The sequence below is a fragment of the Leucoraja erinacea genome, unplaced genomic scaffold (assembly GCF_028641065.1).
Source record: "Leucoraja erinacea ecotype New England unplaced genomic scaffold, Leri_hhj_1 Leri_321S, whole genome shotgun sequence".
Classification (NCBI taxonomy): Eukaryota; Metazoa; Chordata; class Chondrichthyes; order Rajiformes; family Rajidae; genus Leucoraja; species Leucoraja erinaceus.
This window is the reverse complement of record NW_026576222.1, coordinates 1-24452: the sequence shown is the minus strand read 5'-3', so window position 1 is coordinate 24452 and position 24452 is coordinate 1. Positions and strand designations below refer to the sequence as shown.

At 47.4% G+C, this 24452-nt stretch overlaps 1 protein-coding gene across 1 annotated transcript in view; it reads left to right on the top strand.

Moving 5' to 3' along the window:
• Positions 1–24412, top strand: part of LOC129693513 (uncharacterized) — a gene marked incomplete at its 3' end in the record, with an annotated part of 77052 nt that extends 52640 nt beyond the window's left edge. The window contains exons 21-26 of the mRNA XM_055630325.1: positions 4172–4338; positions 15347–15518; positions 15607–15672; positions 17385–19122; positions 23516–23602; positions 24242–24412. Coding sequence (XP_055486300.1) covers positions 4172–4338; positions 15347–15518; positions 15607–15672; positions 17385–19122; positions 23516–23602; positions 24242–24412 — 2401 coding nt within the window. The remainder of the gene's footprint in view (positions 1–4171; positions 4339–15346; positions 15519–15606; positions 15673–17384; positions 19123–23515; positions 23603–24241) is intronic.
• Between the last annotated feature and the right edge of the window lie 40 nt (positions 24413–24452).

Here is a 24452-nt window from a genome sequence, read left to right as displayed (position 1 = left end):
ACATTTTTTACACAGAGAGTGGTGAATCTGTGGAATTCTCTGCCACAGTAGATAGTTGAGGCCAGTTCATCGGCTATATTTAAGAGGGAGTTAGATGTGGCCCTTGTGGCTAAAGGGATCAGGGGGCATGAAGAGAAGGCAGGTACAGGATATTGAGTTGGATGATCAGCCATGATCATATTGAATGGCGGTGCAGGTTCGAAGGGCTGAATAGCCTATTCCTGCACCAATTTTCTATGTTTCTATAAACTCTGTTTAACCGTTCTATTCTCTCCTGCGCCACTCTTTTACTTTTTATATACCTGCGGGATCTCTTTTGATTACTTTGCTTACAGGGTACCTTTCACATGCTGTTTTTGCTCTCCTTAGCGTACCCGGCAACTCTTACAATTGTTCTGTATTTTCCCCTGATTAGTCTCAACATCTGTCATTAACCAGCTTTTTGAAACGTAGTCAACCCCGCCCTTCACTCTACCAAGAACAATGTGCCCCAGTGCTCTTACGATTTCACTTTTGAATAAGTGCCCTCCTGCCAGCTTCCCATTACCAACAAATAGACTCTCCCAATCAATTGGTACAAGAGCCTAATATCTCCAAAATCGATTTGTCCCAGTTTAGGAAGTTAATCTGTGGACCAGTCCTATCTGTCTACATAAGTACATTACATACAATAAATTAATAGTCACTACTCCCAAAGTACTCCCCCACTGACAGTTTAGTCGCCTGCCCTGCATTGTCCCCGCACACTCTCTTTACATTGATTAAGGATGTTTTCACGAGCGTGTTTAACAAATTTCACCCCGTCCAAACCGGTTACGCAATGAGTGATCAGTAAATATATGGCAAGATAAATACTCCCATGAGTACCACACTGTTATTACATCTACCTGCAATCTCCCACACAAAGTATCCTCTAATTCACATTGAACCTGCAGTCCAAAATATAGTCCCAGCAGATTATTCTCTGTCTATGTTCTACCCATTCTGACTCGCTGGATACTCCCTTATGGGTATCCCCTCCAAGAACTGCAGTGAAGGTGGCCCTGATCAAAACGGCAGCTCCTTCGTTCCCTTGTCACTTTGAGGTCACTGCAAACCTCCTCGTCAAAGCCTCAAACACTTAGTCCTCACAACACAGCCTCCCCTGAATAGCCTTTTCCAATGGTCCCTAAAGGCTCTCTGGAGCGTTTTGGGGTCAGAGACCACTGTACGATTAGGTTTAAGATAGTTATGGATATCCCTCCCCGCAGAGCTCAAATGATAAATTGGGGTAAGGTGAACTTTGAGGGTATGAGAACATATATGGAAAGATTAGCAAGTTTGCAGATGATCTGAAAGTAAGCATGCAGGTACAACAGACAGTGAAGAAAGCAAAAGGCACATTGGCTTTCATAATAAGATGAGTTAAGAATAGGAGCAAATGGGTCCTTCTGCAGTTGTACAGGACCCTAGTGAGACCACACCTGGAGTATTGTGTGCTGTTTTGGTCTCCAAATTTGAGGAAGGACATTCTTGGTATTGAGGGAGTGCAGCATAGGTTCACATGGTTAATTCATGGGATGGCAGGACTGTCATTTGTTGATAGAATGGTGCCGCTGGGCTTGTATACTCTGGAATTTAGAAGGATGAGGGGGATCTTATTGAAACATTTAAGATTATTAATGGTTTGGACACGCTAGAGGCAGAAAACATGTTCCCAGGGGACACAGTTTAAGAATAAGGAGTAAGCCATTTAGAACGGTGATGAGGGAATACCTTTTCACATAGAGTGTTGCGAGTCTGTGGAATTCTCTGCCTCAGAGGGCTGTGGAGGCTGGTTCTCTGGATACTTTCAAGTGAGAGTTAGATAGAGCCCTTAAAGGTAGTAGAGTCAACAGATATGGGGAGAAGGCAGGAACGGGGTACTGACCGTGGCTGATCACATTGAATGATGGAGCTGGCTTGAAGGGCTGAATGGCCTACTCCTGCACCTATTGTCTTGTCTATTGATACAAAAGTGGGTGGTTTTGAAGATGGTTGTGCAAAATTGCAGAGGGATCTTGATCGATTGGCCAGGCTGAGGAATGGTTGCTGGAATTTAATACAGACTTTAATACAGAGATGTTGCATTTTGGGAAGTCTAACATGGGCTGGACCTACATAGTACACACAGTGAATGGTCGGGCTCTGGGGACTGTTGTAGAGCTGAGGGATCCAGGAGTGCAGGTGCGTGGTTCCTTGAAGGTGGAGTCGCAGGTAGATTGGGTGGTCAAAAAGGCTTTTGACTCATTGGCCTTCATGAGTACAGAAGTTGGGAGGTGATGTTGCAGCTATATGACATTGATGCAGAGCCGGATGTAGATGAAGAGCTATTTCACTTGTGAGCCCCCCCCCCCGCCCTCCCAATCCCCCACCCCCACGACTAGAGGACCATGACTACCTGACAGTGACAGTGTGACACTTTTAGATCCTATTGTATGTTGTCATTAAACAGTTGGTTTTAAAATACATATTGGATTCACCGCGGAGCGGGCGATGCCTTACCTGGATCGCTGTTTGAAGCTCTGGAGTGTTGGGCCTTTGGCAGGGATGGGGGTTGGGGCCGGAGGAAGGCAGGTGAGTGGACTGAGGCCAATGTCTGGTGGAGGGGTGGGGGGGTGGGCCGGAGGGAGGGGGGTATGAGGACTATAGGGTGGGTGGGGAAGGGCTGGGGTCACATTGTTTGGGGGGAATGGGGAAGACCCAGTGGAACAGCCACTGATGTTACCAGGGTTAGGGGAACTAGCATTAGGACCCAGCGCTGTCAAACCCAGGGTAGTGGGAGTTAACAGCGTGGAAATTTCAGGCCCGGTGCTGAGTCCAGGCTGCAGGTAAGGCGACAGCTTCGGGCTGCTGGAGGGCGGTGGAATGGCCAGGGTCAGCGGGCAAAGAGTAGGAGGTCCCGGTGGGCGGATGGTCGGTGAGGCAGCGAGATGAGTAGGCCCTCCTAGATCTCGAGGCCATAAGCTTAAGCTTGTCTAACTTGTACGTAAATCCGGCCCTGCATTGATGAAGCTGCATTTAGAGTATTGTGTTCAGTTATGGGCATCATGTTATAGACAAGATGTTGTCAAGCTAGAAAGGGTAAAAAAAGATTTACGAGGATGTTGCCAGGAATCGAGGGTTTGAGATGCATGGAAAGGTTGAGAAGGATGGGACTCCTTGGAGTGCAGGAGGATGAGGAGTGATCTTATCGGGGTGTATAAAGTCATGAGAGATATAAATCGGGTAGATGCAAACAGTCTTTTGCACATAGTGGGTGAATCCAGGACCCAGAGGACACAGATTTAAGGTGAAGGGTAAATGATTTACTGGGAATCTGAGGGGTAACATTTTTGCACAAAGGGTATAGAAACAAGCTGCTGGAGGAGGTAGTTGAGGCAGAGACTATCCCAACGTTTAAGACACGTGGTGTACATGGATAGGACAGTTTAGGAGGGATTTTGGACGGACAGGTGGGATGCGTTGATGGGAAATGTTGGCTCGTGTGGCCAAGTTGGGCTAAAGGAACTGTTTCCACGCTCTATGACTAATAATTAGGTTTGCACGATGGCGCAGCGGCAGAGTTGCTGACTTACAGCGCTTTTAGCATCAGAGACTCGGGATCGATTCGGACAACTGGTGCTGTCTGTATGGAGTTTGTGCGTTCACCTCGTGACCTGCGTGGGTCTTCTCCGATATATTTGGTTTCCTCCCACACTCCAAAGACGTACAGGTGTGTGGGTCGGTTGGCTTTGTATGTAAATTGTAATTTACATACAATTTACGACGTGTGGGTCGGTTGGCGTTGTAATGTAAATTGTCCCTAGTGTGTGTAGGATAGTATTAATGTGCCTGGATTGCTGGTCAGTGCGGACTCGGTGGGCTGAACGGCCTGTTTCCGCGCTGTATCTCTAAACTAAAACATAGGCCACTCTGCTATATCTTCACTTCTTTTGGCTGATGTGTTTCACAATAAGCCACTGGAAAGGCGATATGTCACCCTAATAGCTGGTGCTCAGCTCTGCTCCCATCCTGGCTGGAGATGCACGTTACGGTTGCCGGGAGGTGTCTGGTGAGTTGCTGACTTGAAGCTTTGGTTTGTCAATTGAAAATGCAGAAACAGCCCAGAGAGAAAGTTATCAATGTGAGTGATGCTCTTCCATATTTGCAGATACAATATCTTCTCTAACTGAGCTGCTGGAGAAGTGGGAAGATTCTCAGCTGGTCCAATTGACAAATTATTACCGGAAGGGACTTGAACAGGCGATTGAACAAACGGTGGAGAAAGTCGGCCTCATCCTAATATACGAGAGACATTTCAGTGGGCAAGAATATGAGGTGAGTGGTAGAGATGGATGATTGAGTGACTTGAGACCTCACCAAGAGGATTTCCTTTCCGAGAGCATGACAGAGATTCAACAATTGATGTTTTTCAAAGCTCGCTGAATTCTGTACCAGTGGATTGGAAGTGATGGCCACCTTGTTCAATAGTGTTAAAGTTCTATTCACGCTATCAGATAACAAAACGCATTAGTCACTTTCAGAATGTAACAATTCCTCTTTATTATGCATAGAATATAGAATAGAATAGCCTTTTATTTGTCATTCAGACCGAAGTCTGAACAAAATTTAAGCAGTCATACATACAATAAAAAACAACAATAAACACACATTAACATCCACCACAGTGAGACCACCTAACATCTCCTCACTGTGATGGAGGCAAAAGTCTTAGGTCTGCAGTCTCTTCCCTCCTCTACTCCCTCTGCGCTGAGGCGATACCCCCCCCGGGCGATGTTATAACAGTCCCGCGGCTCAACACCGCGGCCCGGGGTGGTCGTAGCTGCAGCCCACCCAGACCTGCAGACGCAGCCGCTGGCCCGCGGCCGAACCCCGGACTCAGGCCACCGCCGCCAGAACACCGTCCCAGCCACCCTCACGTGAGTATCTGTCGACTTCAGCCTCAGGCTGGGCCGCCCCGACATTGGCGCCGAACCTCCCCCGGGCCGGGCCACCCCGACATGGGCATTGCTCCTCCCTTCGGCCGGGCCGCCCCGACATGGGCGCCGAACCTCCCTCGGGCTGCGAGCGCCGCACCTCCCCGAGCTCGGCCGCTCCGACGGGAGCCTCGTTCCATCTCGGGCTGGCCGCTCCTCTCCTGTGCCGGACCGCCCTCACGGGAGCGAACTCAGGGCGAGTCCTGACGGTCTCTGCCTCCGGAGCCTCGAGGTCGCCAGCTCCATTTAGGCCTCAGCGCCGACGGAGGCAGAGAAGGGGAATACGACAGAAAAGTCGCATTCCCCCGCAGGGAGAGACTGCACACCCCGTTCCACCCCCCCCCCCCCCCACAAAACACCACTAAAAAAACAAAAACTAGACTAACCAAACAAAATAAACAACACAAAAAACACAAAACAAACAGGACTGCCGATGAGCCGCTGCAGCCAGAGCCGCACCGCCACTTCCGCCAGAATACGAGAATGGGAGAGCAACCACAAGTATGGCTACATACTCGTTACCCCTCGCGGTCCCACACAATTGTATCACGCTCAGACAGTACATGTATAACTGAGTATTCGCGGGTAGTTAGTCACACATTCCTCAGCACATTCCTCCACCAGATCGTATCCTTTCTGGTATCAGTTCTTGTCTGGATCACACTTGTCTTTCTGTGTGGCTTCTTAGCAATCAGGCGTCTTATCTTTTGAGTCCTAACATTCTGAATCTCTTTCTTTTATCATGCATGACATTGCAATTTCAGCTATTCACAGCATTTTATCTTGTTTTCACATATTTCCAGCATGAGCAGTTCCTCTGCCTGTACACTCTTAAGGGCCTGTCTCACTTGCAGCGATTGCATGCGTTTGGCGCCACCAAACGGAAGCAGAGTTCACGCTAAGTACACGCTAAATACGCTCCATTTGCGTCATACTCACCAATTAGCTGGGCAGGAGGTGGGTCGACTGAATTTGGGCGTCGCACGTCGTCGGGCGGTGACATCATCACGCAACGCCACGTGGTAGGCTTATGCTGTCAAGACGCTGCGTACACCGTCAAGATGCAGCGTACGCCATCAATGCGCCTGCGTGCCGACAGGCCGTTGGGACGCGAAATTTTCAGACAGTGCGGGATTTTCGGAGCGCCGCTCGATGTCGGGACCAGCCCCGCACAACTCCATACGCCTCCGTGCTTCGAAGTGGGACCGGCCCCGCGCGGACATACGGTGCCCTCACAATCACATGCAAGTGGGACAGGCCCTTTAACCCTTTTCATTTCTAAAACTCTTTCATTCCCATCTGTTTAATCATGACATGATAACAGTGAAAGTCCCCGTGAAGCACAAAGTGGTCGGATACACAGTATTAGAAATATTAATGCAAACACCAACAGAAAAATAGAGCCATAGGTGTACTGTGGACTCTGGTGCTAGTTGCTGTCCTATTGCGAAAGCCGTGTAAGGCCAGAATCGCAGTATTGTTAAGGGGCAGTGTTAAGAGGGGTATTCCTCCTCCACCATTATGTGGGATGTGCCTACACACGCAGCATGCACTTATATTGTCGCGGAGGGGCGAATTTATAGCTCGTAGACAGAAACAGATTATTTCCCCGGGTCCAGCCCATCCGGAACAACAAAGGAGGGTCAGTAGCCCCATTGTCCTTTCTTGGTTCTCCAATCCGTTTGCAGTCAGATGTATCCAACGGGGGTGGTCTTCAATCTTCATGGCGGTTAATGTTGTTAGTAGCACCTGGTATGGTCCCTTCCAACACGGCCCCAATTTCTTCCAATCACAGTTCGTTATTAGTACATGGTCTCCTGATAGTATGGACTCGTTCCCATGTCCAACTGGTAGTGGCTTATGTGCCTCGTATCTGGGAGTACAGAACTGACAAGGCGTGAGTTAATTGCTGTGCATATGTAATTAATTCATTGCTGGGGGCATGAAGGTCAAAACTAACTTCCACACTCTCATATGCACCCCAGGTAGGTACGTAGCGGCCGGCCGTACATTATTTCAGCCGGTATTAGTTTAGTAGCTCCGTGTGGGGTCACCTTCATTTCAAAGAGGGCCGAGGGAAGGACCTTAAACCAACTCTGTCCTGTTTCCTCCATTAGATTGGCCACTTTAGTTTTCAGGGGTCCATTTGCCCTCTCGACCACTCTGGCGGCCCGTGGGTGGTGAACACATATAACCATATAACAATTACAGCACGGAAACAGGCCATCTCGGCCCTACATGTCCGTGCCGAACAACTTTTTTTCCCCTTAGTTCCACCTGCCTGCACTCATACCATAACCCTCCATTCCCTTCTCATCCATATGCCTATCCAATTTATTTTTAAATAATACCAATGAACCTGCCTCCACCACTTCCACTGGAAGCTCATTCCACACCGCTACCACTCTCTGAGTAAAGAAGTTCCCCCTCATATTACCCCAAAACTTCTGTCCCTTAATTCTGAAGTCATGTCCCTTGTTTGAATCTTCCCTATTCTCAAAGGGAAAAGCTTGTCCACATCAACTCTGTCTATCCCTCTCATCATTTTAAAGACCTCTATCAAGTCCCCCCTTAACCTTCTGCGCTCCAGAGAATAAAGACCTAACTTATTCAACCTATCTCTGTAACTTAGTTGTTGAAACCCAGGCAACATTCTAGTAAATCTCCTCTGTACTCTCTCTATTTTGTTGACATCCTTCCTATAATTGGGCGACCAAAATTGTACACCATACTCCAGATTTGGTCTCACCAATGCCTTGTACAATTTTAACATTACATCCCAGCTTCTATACTCAATGCTCTGATTTATAAAGGCTAGCATACCAACAGCTTTCTTTACCACCCTATCTATATGAGATTCCACCTTCAAGGAACTATGCACGGTTATACCCAGATCCCTCTGTTCAACTGTATTCTTCAATTCCTTACCATTTACCATGTACGTCCTATTTTGATTTGTCCTGCCAAGGTGTAGCACCTCACATTTATCAGCATTAAACTCCATCTGCCATCTTTCAGCCCATTTTTCCAAATGGCCTAAATCACTCTGTAGACTTTGGAAATCCTCTTCATTATCCACAACACCCCCTATCTTGGTATCATCTGCATACTTACTAATCCAATTTACCACACCTTCATCCAGATCATTGATGTACATGACAAACAACAAAGGACCCAACACAGATCCCCGAGGCACCCCACTAGTCACCTGCCTCCAACCCGATGAACAGCCATCCACCATTACCCTCTGGCTTCTCCCATTCACCCACTGTTGAATCCATCTTGCTATTCCTGCATTTATACCCAAGAGTTGAACCTTCTTTTCCAACCTTCCATGAGGAACCTTGTCAAAGGCCTTACTAAAGTCCATATAGACAACATCCGCTGCTTTACCCTCGTCAATTTCCCTAGTAACCTCTTCAAAAAATTCAAGAAGATTAGTCAAACATGACCTTCGAGGCACAAATCCATGTTGACTGTTCCTAATCAGACCCTGTTTATCTAGATGCTTATATATATTATCTCTAAGTATCTTTTCCATTAATTTGCCCACCACTGAAGTCAAACTAACAGGTCTATAATTGCTAGGTTTACTCTTAGAACACTTTTTAAACAATGGAACAACATGCGCAGTACACAGTGGAATTGCTGTTTAATGTTAAAATGCTGTTACACATGTTCATTAATCTTTCCGATAAAGTGTGGCCTGTTATCGGAACTAATAACGGTAGGCAGCCCAAAGTGAGGTATGTTTTCTTTAATAATAAGTGTTACCGTAGTCTCAGCTGTCGCATTTATTTGGCAAGGCTTCAATCTGCTAAACAAATCCACAACTACTATGCAATAGTTATAACAATGTGCCCGTTGCAATTCTATAAAATCTAACTGCATACGCTCGAAGGGTCGGCCTGGCATTGGTGTCACTTCCTTTGGACATTTTACGGGCTTTCTGGGATTGTTTTGCCTGCAAATTTTACATTCCAAAACTTGTTATAATGCCTCCTGGCGAATTTTGGGATACCACCCTGTTTTTGCCATTCTTACCATTCAATCCTTACCATTCCCTCCGTGCGTAAGGGAGTGTATATAGTTTAAAAGAATGGGCAGAAAAGCATCAAGTACACAAACTTGTCTGAGAGGGGTGAGCCAGAGTTCTGTCAGAGTCAACAGCGCAGCCCTCTCGTTTCCAAAAATCGTGTTACGCGGCAGAGGCGTCCCCTTGCATTAACTTTACATCACCCATGTCTGGCAAGGCCGTTCTGTCTACTGGAATCTTTGGTTCTGTGGGGACCATGTGGGGACCAGGGTGCAGGATTCGCAAGCTGCCGTGCGGGCAGTGATTTCAGCTGGGGCATTCCCTTGGGAGATTTCGTCGCAGCCACTAGTATGGGCATTGCATTAAATAATGGCCAGGTGGGCCGAGAGGGCTAAGGCTTGAAGTAGGTTTGTCACATGGAGTTGGAAGGGGCGATCATACAGAGGGCGTACAATGGCTGGTGCTGTAGCCAGCGTTGTTTTTAAATTGCAAAAACCTTCTTGTTAGGATGAGCGAGTGAATTGCTGCAGTGCCTTGGCAGAGGCAAGGGGCAACAGTAGTTTAGTCTACAATGCCACAACGGGATCCACTGCCGGCAGACATTAATCAGGCCCAGAAGAGTTCTCATCTGTTTAGGGGTGGTCAGGCTGGTGTGGTTCACAATGGGAACCGCCCGGGTGGGTGTTAACGCTCATTCAGCAATACTGAGCAGCATACATAAATATTTTACCTGCGTCTGGAGGGCTTTTAGTAGCTCATCGGTGTCCCCAGCATTCTCCTTTGGCCCTGTACTTGCAAGCAAAAGGTCGTCAACATACTGTATTACTGCTGAGCCATGGGGTCTTAAGTTGTTTTAAGATTGCGTTAAACTATGCAGACTGATGTTCGTGGTTAAAGTTCTAGTCTCCTGCATAAGTGCGATACGCTGTTGTGAATCCTGTTCAGAAATCATGCGCTGATTCCTTGGGTAGGGTTCTGCATTTGATTGCTTTGCCCATATATCAATAGGTTGTTTCAGGCATTGAGTCAGGGCGGTGAGCATAGCCACAATTCTTGCGGATCAGTGTGCCGTGCCTCGAGAGCCACCCAAGTTGGGGCATTCAAGAGGGTCTTCCATCGGTTGGATTTAGGATGGCGGTCGTTAAAGCAAACGCATCTCTCGCTGCTGCTTCATGCATGGTCAACGTCGACCGTATATATAATTCACAAATCCTGGTGGGTCTTTAATTTGGTCTGGGGCATGTTTAGACATTGACAGCATTTCATGCGGCTTCCAGGGGGTATATACATTGATTACTGGTTCCTCCCCGGACTGCGCGGGCAATGGGTTTGGCATTGCCCTCATCGGCATCATGCATTTTCCCCTTTCAGTCTTCTTTGGTTTATTGGTGTGCTGTTCCCTGGTACTCTGCGTAGTTTAACTCTTAAGTCTCAATTACTGCTCATCCTTCCCCTTCTGCCTCAGTCCTCACTCTCCTTCATCATCATCTTCTGTGGTTATCGGTCTCATCGTCATATAACCATATAACAATTACAGCACGGAAACAGGCCATCTCGACCCTTCTAGTCCGTGCCGAACACGTATTCTCCCCTAGTCCCATATACCTGCGCTCAGACCATAACCCTCCATTCCTTTCTCGTCCATATAACTATCCAATTTATTTTTAAATGATAAAAACGAACATGCCTCCACCACCTTCACTGGAAGCTCATTCCACACAGCCACAACTCTCTGAGTAAAGAAGTTCCCCCTCATGTTACCCCTAAACTTCTGTCCCTTAATTCTCAAGTCATGTCCCCTTGTTTGCATCTTCCCTCCTCTCAGTGGGAAAAGCTTATGCACGTCAACTCTGTCTATCCCTCTCATCATTTTCAAGACCTCTATCAAGTCCCCCCTTAACCTTCTGCGCTCCAAAGAATAAAGCCCTAACTTGTTCAACCTTTCTCTGTAATTTAGTTGCTGAAACCCAGGTAACATTCTAGTAAATCTCCTCTGTCCTCGTCGTCTGGGATCTTGGTGGGATCTTAGCGGGGGAGCTCCTGCTGCTAAGTGCTGGTGGCCAGGGGCATATAGGGGAGGTGGCAAGCACCATTCCCGATTTTGTTCCTCATCCTCCTCTTCTATAAACAGGGTCGCCATGCCAGACAAGGGATCCCCGGGGATATTATGCTTAGGTTTCCAATAGTCAATAGGTGCGGGTGTAGGGCTTTCGGCCCGTTGAGTCAGCACCGGCATTCAATGTGATCATGGCTGATCATCCACAATCAGTACCCCATTCCTGCCTTATCCCCATATCCCTGGGCTCTGCTATCTTTAAGAGCCCTATCTAGCTCTCTCGTGAAAGTATCCTGAGAACTGGCCTCCACCGCCCTCTGAGGCAGAGAATTCCACAGACTCGCAACTGTAAAAAAGTGTTTCCTCTTCTCTGTTCTAAATGGCTTACCCCTCTTAAACTGTGGCCCCTGGTTCTGGACTCCCTCAACGCCGGCAACATGTTTCCTGCCTCCAGCGTGTCCAAATCCTTAATAACCTTATATGTTTCAATAAGATCACCTCTCATCCTTCTAAATTTCAGAGTATTTAAGCCCAGCCGCTCCATTCTCTCAGCATATGACAGTCCCGCCATCCAGGGAATTAACCTTGTGAACCTACGCTGCACTCCCTTCAATAGCAAGAATGTCCTTCCTCAAATTAGGGGACCAAAACTGCACACAATACTCCAGGTGTGGTCTCACTAAGGCCCTGTGCAACTGCAGAAGGACCTTTTCAGAAAGGGACATCTTAGTACCTACTCTTTGTTTCCAGTCTGCCAACCAATTTTCTATCCATGTCAGCACTCTACCGCCAATACCATGTGCCCTAATTTTGTCCACTAATCTCCTATGTGGGACCTTATCAAATGCTTTCTGAAAGTATAGGTACACTACATCCACTGGCTCTCCCTTTTCCATTTTCCTTGTTACATCCTCAAACAATTCCAGAAGATTAGTCAAACATGATTTCCCCTTCATAAATCCGTGCTGGCTTGGACCGATCCTGTTACTGCTATCCAACTGTGCCGCTATTTCATCTTTTATGATTGACTCCAGCATCTTCCCCACCACCGATGTCTGGCTAACTAGTCTCTTATTCCCTGTTTTCTCTCTCCTGCCTTTTTTATTAAGTGTGATAAGATTAGCTACCCTCCAATCCACAGGAACTTATCCTGAATCTATAGAACATTGGAAAATGATCATCAATGCATCCACGATTTCTAGAGCCACTTCCATAAGTACCCTGGGATGCAGACCATCAGGACCTGGGGATTTATCAGTCTTCTGTCCCATCATCTACCCAACACCATTTCCTTCCTAATATGGATTTCCTTCAGTTCTTCCGTCATCCCAGATCCCCTGACCACCAGTACATCAGGAAGATTATTTGTGTCTTCCATAGTGAAGATGGATCCAAAGTACCTGTTCAACTCATCTGCCATTTCCTTGTTCCCCATAATAAATTCACCCTTTTCAGTCTTCAAGGGTCCAAATAAGAGTTAATTTGGTCTTGACTAATTTTTTCCTCTTCACATACCTAAAGAAGCTTTTACTGCCCTCCTTTATATTCTTGGCTACCTTACCTTCGTACCTCATCTTTTCTCCGCGTATCTTTTGTTGCTCTTTAGACGTTACCCAATCCTCTGGCTCCTGGCACATCTTTGCTATGTTGTACTACTTAGTTATCCATTTTGGTGGCAAAAACGGGAAAGCAGACTATTATCTAAATGGTGGCCGATTGGGAAAGGGGGAGATGCAGCGAGACCTGGGTGTCATGGTACACCAGTCATTGAAGGTAGGCATGCAGGTGCAGCAGGCAGTATAGAAAGCGAATGGTATGTTAGCTTTCATAGCAAAAGGATTTGAGTATGGGAGCAGGGAGGTTCTACTGCAGTTGTACAGGGTCTTGGTGAGACCACACCTGGAGTATTGCGTACAGTTTTGGTCTCCAAATCTGAGGAAGGACATTATTGCCATAGAGGGAGTGCAGAGAAGGTTCACCAGACTGATTCCTGGGATGTCAGGACTGTCTTATGAAGAAAGACTGGATAGACTTGGTTTATACTCTCTAGAATTTAGGAGATTGAGAGGGGATCTTATAGAAACTTACAAAATTCTTAAGGGGTTGGACAGGCTAGATGCAGGAAGATTGTTCCCGATGTTGGGGAAGTCCAGGACAAGGGGTCACAGATTAAGGATAAGGGGGAAATCCTTTAAAACCGAGATGAGAAGAACTTTTTTCACACAGAGAGTGGTGAATCTCTGGAACTCTCTGCCACAGAGGGTAGTTGAGGCCAGTTCATTGGCTATATTTAAGAGGGAGTTAGATGTGGCCCTTGTGGCTAAGGGGATCAAGGGGTATAGAGAGAAGGCAGGTACGGGATACTGAGTTGGATGATCAGCCATGATCATATTGAATGGCGAATGGTGCAGGCTCGAAGGGCCGAATGGCCTCTACCCCTGCACCTAATTTCTATGTGTCTATGTTACTTCTCTTTCATTTTTTTTTACTATGCCTGACTTCCCTTGTCAGCCACGGTTGCCACTTACTCCCCTTCAGTATTATTCCCAGAAATACCTGCCATTGTTGTTCCACTGTCATCTGTGCTAGGGTATCTTTCCAGTCAACCTTGGCCAGCTCCTCCCCCATGGCTCCATAGTCCCCGTTGTTCCTTTATTGCATTACCAATTGTTTATAATTCTGTTGGCCAACCGTATTCTCTTTTGTTTTTAATCTGTTCGCCTGGTCATCATAGAATCTTTATGTTTTTTGAGGTCTAAGTAACACATGTGCTGTACTGGAGCTCCACCATCACTCTTATCCAGGGCTTGTCCCATTTTATGCCCTCTTTATCTATCTATCTATCTATCTATCTATCTATCTATCTATCTATCTATCTATCTATCTATCTATCTATCTATCTATCTATAAAACTCTGGGGCCATCCGACCGACTGCAGTCCGGAGCCCTTCCTGCCTTTCAATTCGTGCCCGATACTCGCAGATGTCCAATCGGAATGGCCGATGCTCGCAGATGTCCAATCGGAATGGATCCATTTGCATGTACGGCTGCCGGCTGCATTTCTTCCTTTGATTCATTGCCACGCCCAATCCAGACGCTCAATTACCGAGATCTTTTCCATTTCGGTAGAGATTTCGCTTTTCTTTCTAAGTATCCGCTCCTCATTACATTTCGTCGTGTTGAAGTGCACGTTTTTAATCAAATCCTTCTCCTCCCCCCCCCCCCCCACACCCAAGTATTTCAAAATTAACTGGCTTCTCCATTTACATGTCAGCTTCCAACACACTTCGAAACAAAGTTGCAAGACAGGAACACTCTGAACTTTTCACTGCTGCAGCAGGCAGGGGAGGTGCCATTGGATTTTTTTTTAAATCCACTGCTGAGGGAGGCAGGGCAGTGCTGGAATCTTACTTTTGAGAACGGCTTCAGTTCCATTGGAGGAGACGGGTGCATGGTGGAATATTGGGTTGGGGGATCACACCATTGGGGGAGCAGACCCAACGGGTCTGCACTTGGTCTAGTTACTATTAATTTACACAGATCCCACTTTCCGCGGTACTCTTCTGGAAGCCAGTGGCACGTAGTCTGAACTGCTCAATTCACAAAAATTCTTATGACTAATTTACACTAATTTGCAGGAGTAGAATTAGGCTATTCGGCCCATCGAGTCTTCTCTGCCATTCAATCGTGGCTGATCTCACTAGTATTTCATATTTCCTGCTTTTTCCCCATATTCCTTGATTCCGTTAGCCCTAAGAGCTATATGTAACTCTCTGCAATGCATCCAGTGAATTGGCCTCCACTGCCTTCTGTGGCAGAGAATTCCACAGATTTACAACTCTGGGTGAAAATGTTTTTCCTCATCTCAGTCCGAAATGGCCTACCCGTTCTTCTTAAACTGTGACACTTGGTTCTGGACTCCACCAACATCGGAAACATATTTCCTGCATCTAGCTTGTCCAATTCCTGAAGAATTGTATATGTTTCTATAATATTCACTCTCATCCTAAATTCCAGTGAATATACGCCCATTCGATCCATTCTTTAATCATTTATCGGTCCCGCCAACCTGGGAATATGCATCCCTTTATCTGGGTCACGAGTACAGCCCACCATCGTCTTCACTGCTCCAAATATCGGAGTTGTCCAAACCTGAGCCGTCTTGTGCCTCGTTTGATGTGACCCTTTCAACTTGCTTACCAATATGTTCATTCTAACTCTATACAGTTCAATGACTGTCTCTACGTTGTTTCATAGCAAATCGTTCAGCGCACGGAGAGAGGAAGCCATGCCGCCGGTTCCAAGCTCCTGCTCGGACTGGTGACGGGAAAGGAGCCCCCGGTTCAAAAACAGATCTGGAAATGCTTCGTGAAAATGCAACACGTTTTCCCCAAATTGGGCAAAATGCTTAAAGAAGTGGAGGAAAAAGGTCTGGTAAACTCCATGTTAGATATATAATCTGCCTTCATTTGGAATACAGTATTACTCTGATTCATTTCCTGAAATTATTTCAACAGGTTCTGACCTCATAGAATCTTTCAAAGCGATGCAAGTTGTCTTGGAATTACCGGCTTACTTGAAAGGTATGCGATGGCATGGCATTGTACATTTTGCGTTTGATAAACATGTGAATTGGCACTTGTACTGATAATGGAGCAATGGGATTCTTACTTACTTCCACCTATCAGGGCCAGGCACACAATAACACTCATACAATATATGGTTATCAAAAATATAATCAAAAATATAATGAAGTATTAACCGTAATACAATGAAGGACACAAACTGCTGGAGTAACTCAGAGGCAGCATCTCCAGAGATAAGGAATGGGTGACTTTTCAGGTCGAGACCCTTCTTCAAACTGATGTCAGAGGATTGGGCGTTACAGAGATAAAATGCGTTCGGAGACAGTAAGACTGGTATGCGAACTGGGAAGCGGATGGGGAGAGAAGGAAAGCAAGGGCTACTTGAATTTAGAGAAGTCAATGTTCATGCCGCTGGGGTGTAAGCTACTCATGGAAAATATGAGGTGCTGTTCCTCCAATTTGCACTGGGCCTCACTCTGACGATGGAGGAGGCCCAGGCCAGATTGGGAATGGGAGGGGGAGTTAAAGTGCTGAGCAACCGGGAGATCAAGTAGGTTTAGCGGACTGAGCGGAGGTGTTCAGCAAAACGATTGCCGAGCCTGCGTTGGTCTCGCCGATATACAGGAGTCGACACCTGAAACAGTGGATACAGTAGAAGAGGTTGGATGAGGTGCAAGTGAACCTCTGCCTCACCTGAAAATACAGTGTTGCATTTCTTGCAGTTGCTGGGGAAAGTTCTTGGGGAGGGGGTGGATTGGCTGTGAGGGGACGAGTTGACCAGGGAGTTGCGGAGGAGACGGTTTCAAGATTCAAGAGAGTTTATTGTCATGTGTCCCAGATAGGACAATGAAATTCTTGCTTTGCTTCAGCACAACAGAATTATAGAAGGCATGAATACAGAACAAATCAGTGTGTCCATATACCATTGCATAAATATATACGCACATGAATAAATAAACAGATAAAGTGCAAATAAACTGATAATGGGCTATTAATGTTCAGAGTTTTGTTTGAGTTGAGTTCAATAGTCTGATGGCTGTGGGGAAGTAGCTGTTTCTGAACCTGGATGTTGCAGTTTTCAGGCTCCTGTACCTTCTACCTGAAGGTAGCAGGGAGATGAGTGTGTGGCCAGGATGGTGTGGGTCCTTGATGATGCTGCCAGCCTTTTTGAGGCAGCGACTGCGATAGATCCCCTCGATGGTGGGGAGGTCAGAGCCGATGATGGATGGGCAGTGTTTACTACTTTTTGTAGTATATTCCTCTCCAGGGCGCTCAGGTTGCCGAACCAAGCCACGATGCAACCGGTCAGCATGCTCTCTACTGTGCACCTGTAGAAGTTCCCGGTTTCTCCGGAAAGTGGGGTCCTGTTGGAGGTGGCAAAAATGTCAGAGGATTGTGCTGTATGTGATGGCTGATCGGGTGAAAGATGAGGACCAGGGGACTCTGTTCCTGTTGCGAATGGGGGAGGCGGAGCAAGAGCCGAGCTGCGGGTTATCGTGGAGACCCATGTGTGTCCCTCATCTATAATGGAAGAGGGGAACCCCCATTCCCTAAACAATGAGGACATCTCCCATGACCTGGTATAGAAAACCTCATCCTGGGCGCAGGGTGGGAAGAAGTGTAGTTTGGATATGATGATGTTAGGAATCTTTGTTTTTTTGCATTAATTAAGCTAATTTGAAACTTTTTTCACTCCCATCTGTTAAAAGATCTTCAACAGAAGCACAAGGAAACTTTGTGCGAACAGACCGAAACGGTGAAAGAAAACACGATCCTGACGAAGGAGAAGGTTAAGATTTTCCAACTGGTTGATCGATACGCTGAACTCACTGTCATTTCAAGTGTTCGAAGCCGGACACTGGTGGAACACGAGCTGCTGGCAAGAGGACATGACCATGAGGAATGGAGAGAAGAACATCTCAAAGGAGTGTTGGAAAAAATTCGGACAGATGAGTTATTCCAGCACAGCTATTCCCGGAGTAACACCGGATCTGGCAGTTCGACAGCAGTGGCTGGAGTCCCAGGGATCGGAAAAACAACAATGGTTCAAAAGATTGTTTATGATTGGGCCATGGGAAAAATATACCACCATTTTCAATTTGTCTTTAGTTTCAAGTTCCGCGATTTAAACACAATTACGTGCAAAATAAGTCTAAATGAACTGATTCTGGATCAGTATCCGTACTTTGGTAATATGCTAAGAGAAATTTGGAAAAACCAAGTAGGATTGCTGTTTATATTTGATGGTTTGGATGAATTCAAGGATAGAATTGATTTTGGTGACAGTCAGAGAGACATTGACCCTCAGCGCACGTGCACAGATCCCCAATTCCGGTGTAAAGTGTCCGATATTGTGTACAGTTTAATCCAACACAAGCTGCTCCCGGGGTGTTCAGTGCTAGTGACCACCCGCCCCGCTGCGTTACATTTATTGGATAAGGCGGAGATCAGCGATTGGACTGAAATCCTGGGATTTGTTGGTGAGGAACGGAAGGAATATTTTAACATGTTCTTTGAAGATCAGACGGTGGCAGCAGCCGTTTTCAAACACGTGGAGGAGAACGAAATCCTGTACACGATGACCTACAATCCTTCCTACTGTTGGATTCTCGGACAGGCTCTGGGCCCCTTCTTCATGAAAACACTCGGTCACTCGTATCGGATTCCCAAGACCATCACCCAATTATATTCCTCCTATATTTACAACATCCTAAAAAACCACAGCCGTGAGATTGAGAGCCCCTGTGAGACGTTAGTGAGGGTTGGCCAGATGGCCTTCACAGGAGTGGCTGAAAAAAGCATTGTGTTCACGGATGAAGATTTGAGCATGTACAAACTGCAACCTTCCCAGTTCCTGTCTGGGTTCCTGATGGAGCTTTTGGAGAAAGAGGACTGTGCCCGGAGCATGGTGTACACATTTACACATCTCACCATCCAAGAGTTTGTAGCCGCACTTGCGCGTTTCTTGACGCCAAATGCACGGGGCATCCAGAAACTCCTCACTGAAGCTCACTGCTCGACCGACGGGCGTTTTGAGGTATTTCTCCGTTTTGTCGCTGGTCTCTCCTCCCCATTGTCAGCTCGGCCACTGGAGGAGTTGCTGGGTCCATTTACTCATGAGACAACCTGCCAGGTGATTGACTGGGTGAAGGAGGAGGTTAAACGTCAGACTGGAAATGCTGGGAGTGAAGCTGGAAAAAGGAGCCTCCTGAACACGATGCATTATCTGTTTGAGTCTCAGAATCATGCACTAGCTCAGCAGACACTGGGACTTGTGGAAACAATTTCATTTGGTGGACTGCGGCTTACGCCAATTGATTGTGCTGTTCTGTCTCACGTTATTTGGTTCTGTGGCACGATTAAATGCCTCAATCTGGAGCACTGCCTCATTCAATGTGAAGGACTCCAGCGGCTGGAACCCGTACTGCACAAGTGCCAAGAGTTGGGGTAATGTTTACGTGTCTTCTTTTGGAAAGCATAACTTTGCCCTAAAAGATAATACGCTGAAGGATCTCGAGGGGGGAGGAGGCGGAATCTTTGAGTAAATGGATAGGCGACATTTCAGATCGGTTTATGTGAGGAGATAGCTGGAAAAGTGCCGTGAGAGTGGGACAATAGATAATAGTTGCAGGAGGAGGCCATTCGGCCCTTCGAGCCAGCACCGCCATTACATGTGATCATGGATGATCATCCACAATCAGTTCCTGTCTTATCCCAATATCCCCTGTTTTTAAGAGCCCTATCTAGCTCTCTCTTGAAAGCATCCAGAGAACCTGCCTCCACCTGAGGCAGAGAATTCCACAGACCCACCACTCTGCGAGAAAAAATATTTCCTCGTCTTTGTTCTAAATGGCTTACTCGTTATTCTTAAACTGTGGCCCCTGGTTCTGGACTCTCCCAACATCGGAAACAGGTTTCCTGCCTCTAGCGTGTCCAAGCCCTTAACAATCGTATATGTTTCAATGAGATACCCTCTCATCCTTCTAAACTCCAGAGTGTACAAGCCCAGCTGCTCCATTCTCTCAGCATGTGACAGTCCCGCCATCCCGGGAATTAACCTTGTAAACCTACGCTGGGCTCCCTCAATAGTCAGAATGTCCTTCCTCAAATTAGGGGTCCAAAACTGCACACAATCCTCCAGGTATGGTCTCACTCGGACGAAGCCTGGATACGCACGAGGGCATTGATTGGCAAAATAATTGATTAATTGACAAAGGCTGGAATTGTGTGTGTAGAAGAGACAGGGGTGCAATGTAAACCTGGGGAAAAGAAGGTCCGTGGAAGGTGATGGGGCGAGGATAAAAAGAGGGAGTAAAAGGGATACTTAGATTTTGAGAATGGAGAGGTCGCTAATAATTGACAGGAAAGCAGCAGGGGGCTTGGGTTTTGGTGGCATAAGCAACAGGGCGGCACGGTGGCATAGCGGTAGAACTACTGCCTTACAGTGCCAGAGGCCCAGGTTCGATCCTGGCTACGGCTGCTGTCTGTACGGAGTTTGTACGTTCTCCCCGTGGTTGTGTGGGTTTTCTCCGAAAACTTTTGGTTTCCTCCCACACAGGTTTGTCGGTTAATGCCCCAGTGTGTTTTCGTGTTGGGTAGTGTTAATGTGCTGGAATCGCTGGTCGGTGCGGGCTCGGTGGGCCGAAGGGCCTGTTTCCGCACTATCTCCAAACGAAAAAAACAACTTTAGATGTTATTTGATAACGAATATAGACGAGAGTAACTCGGGCAGAGTCTCTGGAGAAAATGGTTTTGGGTCGGGACCTTTCTTTAGGCTGATGGTACGTGGGAGGCACTGGACACTAGGAAAGACCAGGACAAATTAGGGCCGGCAACATGACCTCGGACATTTTAGGCGACTGCAGAAGACTATGCGGTCGCCACATGTTCGTGGGGGGTTGCTGGGGAGTCACCTTCATGGTCACGAGGAGTTCCTACATTCTGGGAACTAGTTGGGGCCTCATTATAGTCAGCGCAATATGTTCAACTTGTTGAAAAATTAGCAGTAACGAGAATTAAGTTGCCATGGAGAGTAGGTAGAATTTTCGTGTTGTAGGTGGGTCGCCAGGTGGTTGAAGTTTCTCTTAGGTTCTCGTAGGTTGTAGCTGGTGCTGACCAGTGAATTTCATTGGCTCATAGGGGAAAAAAACGTAAGCAGTACCTGTAGTTTTCAGAAACAAGGATAACCGAGCGGTAATGTTAATGTCCGCTGAGCTTCACAGCCGTGTATCTCTGGCTTCTTAAAAGCTATCTCCACTCCTTCTCCCCCCTCTCCCCCTTCTTTTAAAGGAGTTACCGTACAATGTGCTTTTTAGCTTCTTAATTCCAGCGCCAACCTTCCTGTTCATCGCGGTGTGTGTCCCTATCGCATTGGCTTTGCACCGTGTGAATTTCACTCAGACAGCGCTCCCCCCCCCCCCCCCCCCCCTTGCCCTGTCCCTGCCTGCATAACGGGCCCGTGAAGGAAGCAATGTGATTGTGTGTGTGTATGTTCCACTCTGACAGTCGCCGTTGAAGTCGCCAGTGTTTTCAGGCGACTGTCGGCAACTTGACGGTCACCGGCAGTGGCATGAAAAATCGCCAAAGTGGGACAGGCCCATAAGTATTCAGTGCAACAGGCACTGAGATTATTCTTGGTCACACCGTCCTTAGCCAACAATCAGCCTATCGGAGCTGCCCTGCCTAAAGTCATCTGCTTGTCCTGGTCTTTTCTTTCCTGACAGACCCACTTTCCCCCCCCCCCCCCCCCCCCCCCCCCCCCTCCCCTCCACATCCACAATCCGTCTGAAGAAGGGTCCCGACCCGAGACGTCACTTAACCATTTTCTGCAGAGATGCGAAGCTACCCAGTGGGAATATGAGGTATGCCAAACATCATGGTGGGCATAGAAGTAGGCCATGGTGGGTAGTGGGATGGACAGGAACGTTTAAATATTTAGCCTGCTCAAGGAAGTGATTGGGTCCCTGTACATGGAAGAACCCTGGTATCTTGAGGCCTCCTTGAGGAATGAAGGGGCTGAACATTGTTCCTCTTCCCCCTCAGTTTAATTTTGAAGAAAAACGTACTTTGGTAGAACGGAAACTGCTGGTTCGGCAACGGAGAGACCTGTAGCGCCTCCCGGATGGTAGGAGGGTAAACAGTCCATGGTTGGGGTGAGAGCAGTCCTTGGCGATGCTGAGTGCCCTCCGCAGACAGCGCTTGCTTTGGACAGACTCAATGGAGGGGAGCGAGGAACCGGTGGATGCGTTGGGCAATTTTCACCACCCTCTGCAATGCCTTCCGGTCGGAGACAGAGCAGTTGCCATACCATACTGTGATACAGTTGGTAAGGATGCTCTCGATGGTGCAGCGGTAGAAGTTCACCAGGATCTGAGGAGACAGATGGACCTTCTTCAGTCTACTCAGGAAGAAGAGACGCTGGTGAGTCTTCTTGGTCAGAGTAGAGGTATTGTGGGTCAAAGAGAGGTCATCGGAGATGTTGACTCCCAGGAACCTGAAGCTAGAAACACGTTCCACCTCCGTCCCGTTAATGTGGATGGGGGTGTGCGTGCCACCTCTGGACTTCCTGAAGTCTACAATGAGCTCCTTGGTCTTCTTGGAGTTAAGGGCCAGGTTGTTGTCAGCGCACCATGCTGCTAAGTGCTGGACCTCCTCCCTGTAGGCCAGCTCATCGTTGTTGCTGATGAGGCCGATCACCGTTGTATCATCTGCATACTTGATGATGGTGTTAGTACCATGTACAGGTGTGCAGTCATAGGTGAAGAGGGAGTAGAGGAGGGGGCTCAGCACACAGCCCTGTGGAACGCCGGTGTTCAGGGTGAGGGTTGAAGAGGTGTGCTTGTCAAACCTCACAGACTGGGGTCTGTTGGTTAGAAAGTCCAGTATCCAGTTGCAGAGGGAGGGGTCGATGCCCAGGTTACTGAGTTTGGTGATCAATTTTGATGGTATAATGGTGTTGAATGCTGAGCTGTAATCGATGAACAGCATACCCAAAGTATGCAAATAAGTCGCCCATAAATGGTGCTGACAAAGTCACAGCGTATCCGAGCCAGGTCCCAGTATGTCTCCCCCCCCCCCCCCCCCCCCCCCCCCCCCCCCCCCCATTCTCCCCCATTCCCCATTCGGGTCCTCCATTGATCATTATTCTCGCCCCTCCCTCATGGCAGTCCCCTCAATTGTGAAGCATTGTGACAAATGAGCAGAGGATTGATCACTGATATCACTGAGGACTGGAGGGTCAAGGTACTGGCGAAGGGATGCTGGAGACGTTATCTGATCAGTCAATGACGGCCATAGAATTAATTGTATTATCGTATTCACTGCTGTTTGACTTGTCCATTGACAAGGCTCCAACTCCCAGATCGGCACGAAGGGATTCAGTCAATGTGTCTGAGTATCCAAGTCAAGTCAAGTCGAGTTTTATTCGTCACTTGCACATAAAGTGGGGCTGGTGTAGGTCATCGGAAGATCATTGTGAGTAGGAGTAGAAGCACTGAGTGTTTATTGATGTGAGACTGAGCCCAACTTTCGGCTGCAATCACAAATGATATCTGAAAGCTGCCAGAAAATGGTTCAAACCTATTCTCCCACTTCCCCTCCCCGTTCTCCTCTCTCCCTCCTCCCCTCCCCCTCCTTCTCCTCCTCTTCCTCTTCCTCCTCGATGTCCCTCATGACTACATATAGTAAGAAGTTTCAATAAGAGAGTGTTCAAGACTCTCAGAGGGGATCACTTTTTTCAGCAGCTAAATATCTGAAAAATACTGTGTGATTTAGTTATTTTCTTCAATTAAGTGTTTTGACCAGAGATTTGAATCGGGTTTGTTTCTCACTCTGTATTTAGATTGGGGGCCAATGACCTGGGGGATTCCGGAGTGAAACATGTGTCTGCGGCTTTGAAGAGGCCGGACTGCAAAGTAGAGAAATTGCGGTAAGTACCAGACTGTGAGAGATCGAGCAGGCGCCTTTGACACAGAACGTTAATTCTGTTCCTGAAAACCACCGGGCATTTTTACCGTCCACTGTCTCTCTATTTGAAATCACCAATTTTGCAGATGGCACAAAGCTGGGTGGCAGTGTGAGCTGCGAGGAGGATGTTATGAGGCTGCAGGGTGATTTGGACAGGTTGGGTGAGTGGGCAGATGCAGTATAATGTGGATAAATGTGAGGTTATCCACTTTGGTGGTAACAACAAGAAGGCAGATTATTATCTGAATGGAGTCAATTTAGGAAAAGGGGAGGTGCAACAAGACCAGAAGGTCATAGTTTAAGAATAAGGGGTAGGCCATTTAGGACTAAGATGAGGAAAAACCTTTTCACCCAGAGTTGTGAACCTGGAATTCTCTGCCACAGAAGGCAGTGGAGGCCAATTCACTGGATATATTCAAGAGAGAGTTAGATATAGCTCTTAGGGCTAACGGAATCAAGGTATATGGGGGAAAAGCAGGGACAGGGTACTGATTAAGGATTATCAACCATGATCATATCGAATGGCTTGGAGGGCCGAATGGCCTACTCCTGTACTTACTTTCTCTGTTTCTATGGAAGTCACATCCTCTCTCTTCCCCAGGCTGCTCAGGAACCATCTTGCTCCTCCTTGCGCCAAGGATCTGGCCTCCGGTCTCTGCGCAAACCGTTCCCTGACGGAGCTGAACCTCAGTGACAATGAATTGGGAGATTCTGGTACGAAACTGGTGTGTGCGGCTCTGAGTAACACTGGCTGCAAAATACAAAAATTGTGGTAAGTGTCGGACTGAGAATGATTGTGTTTATAGCCACTG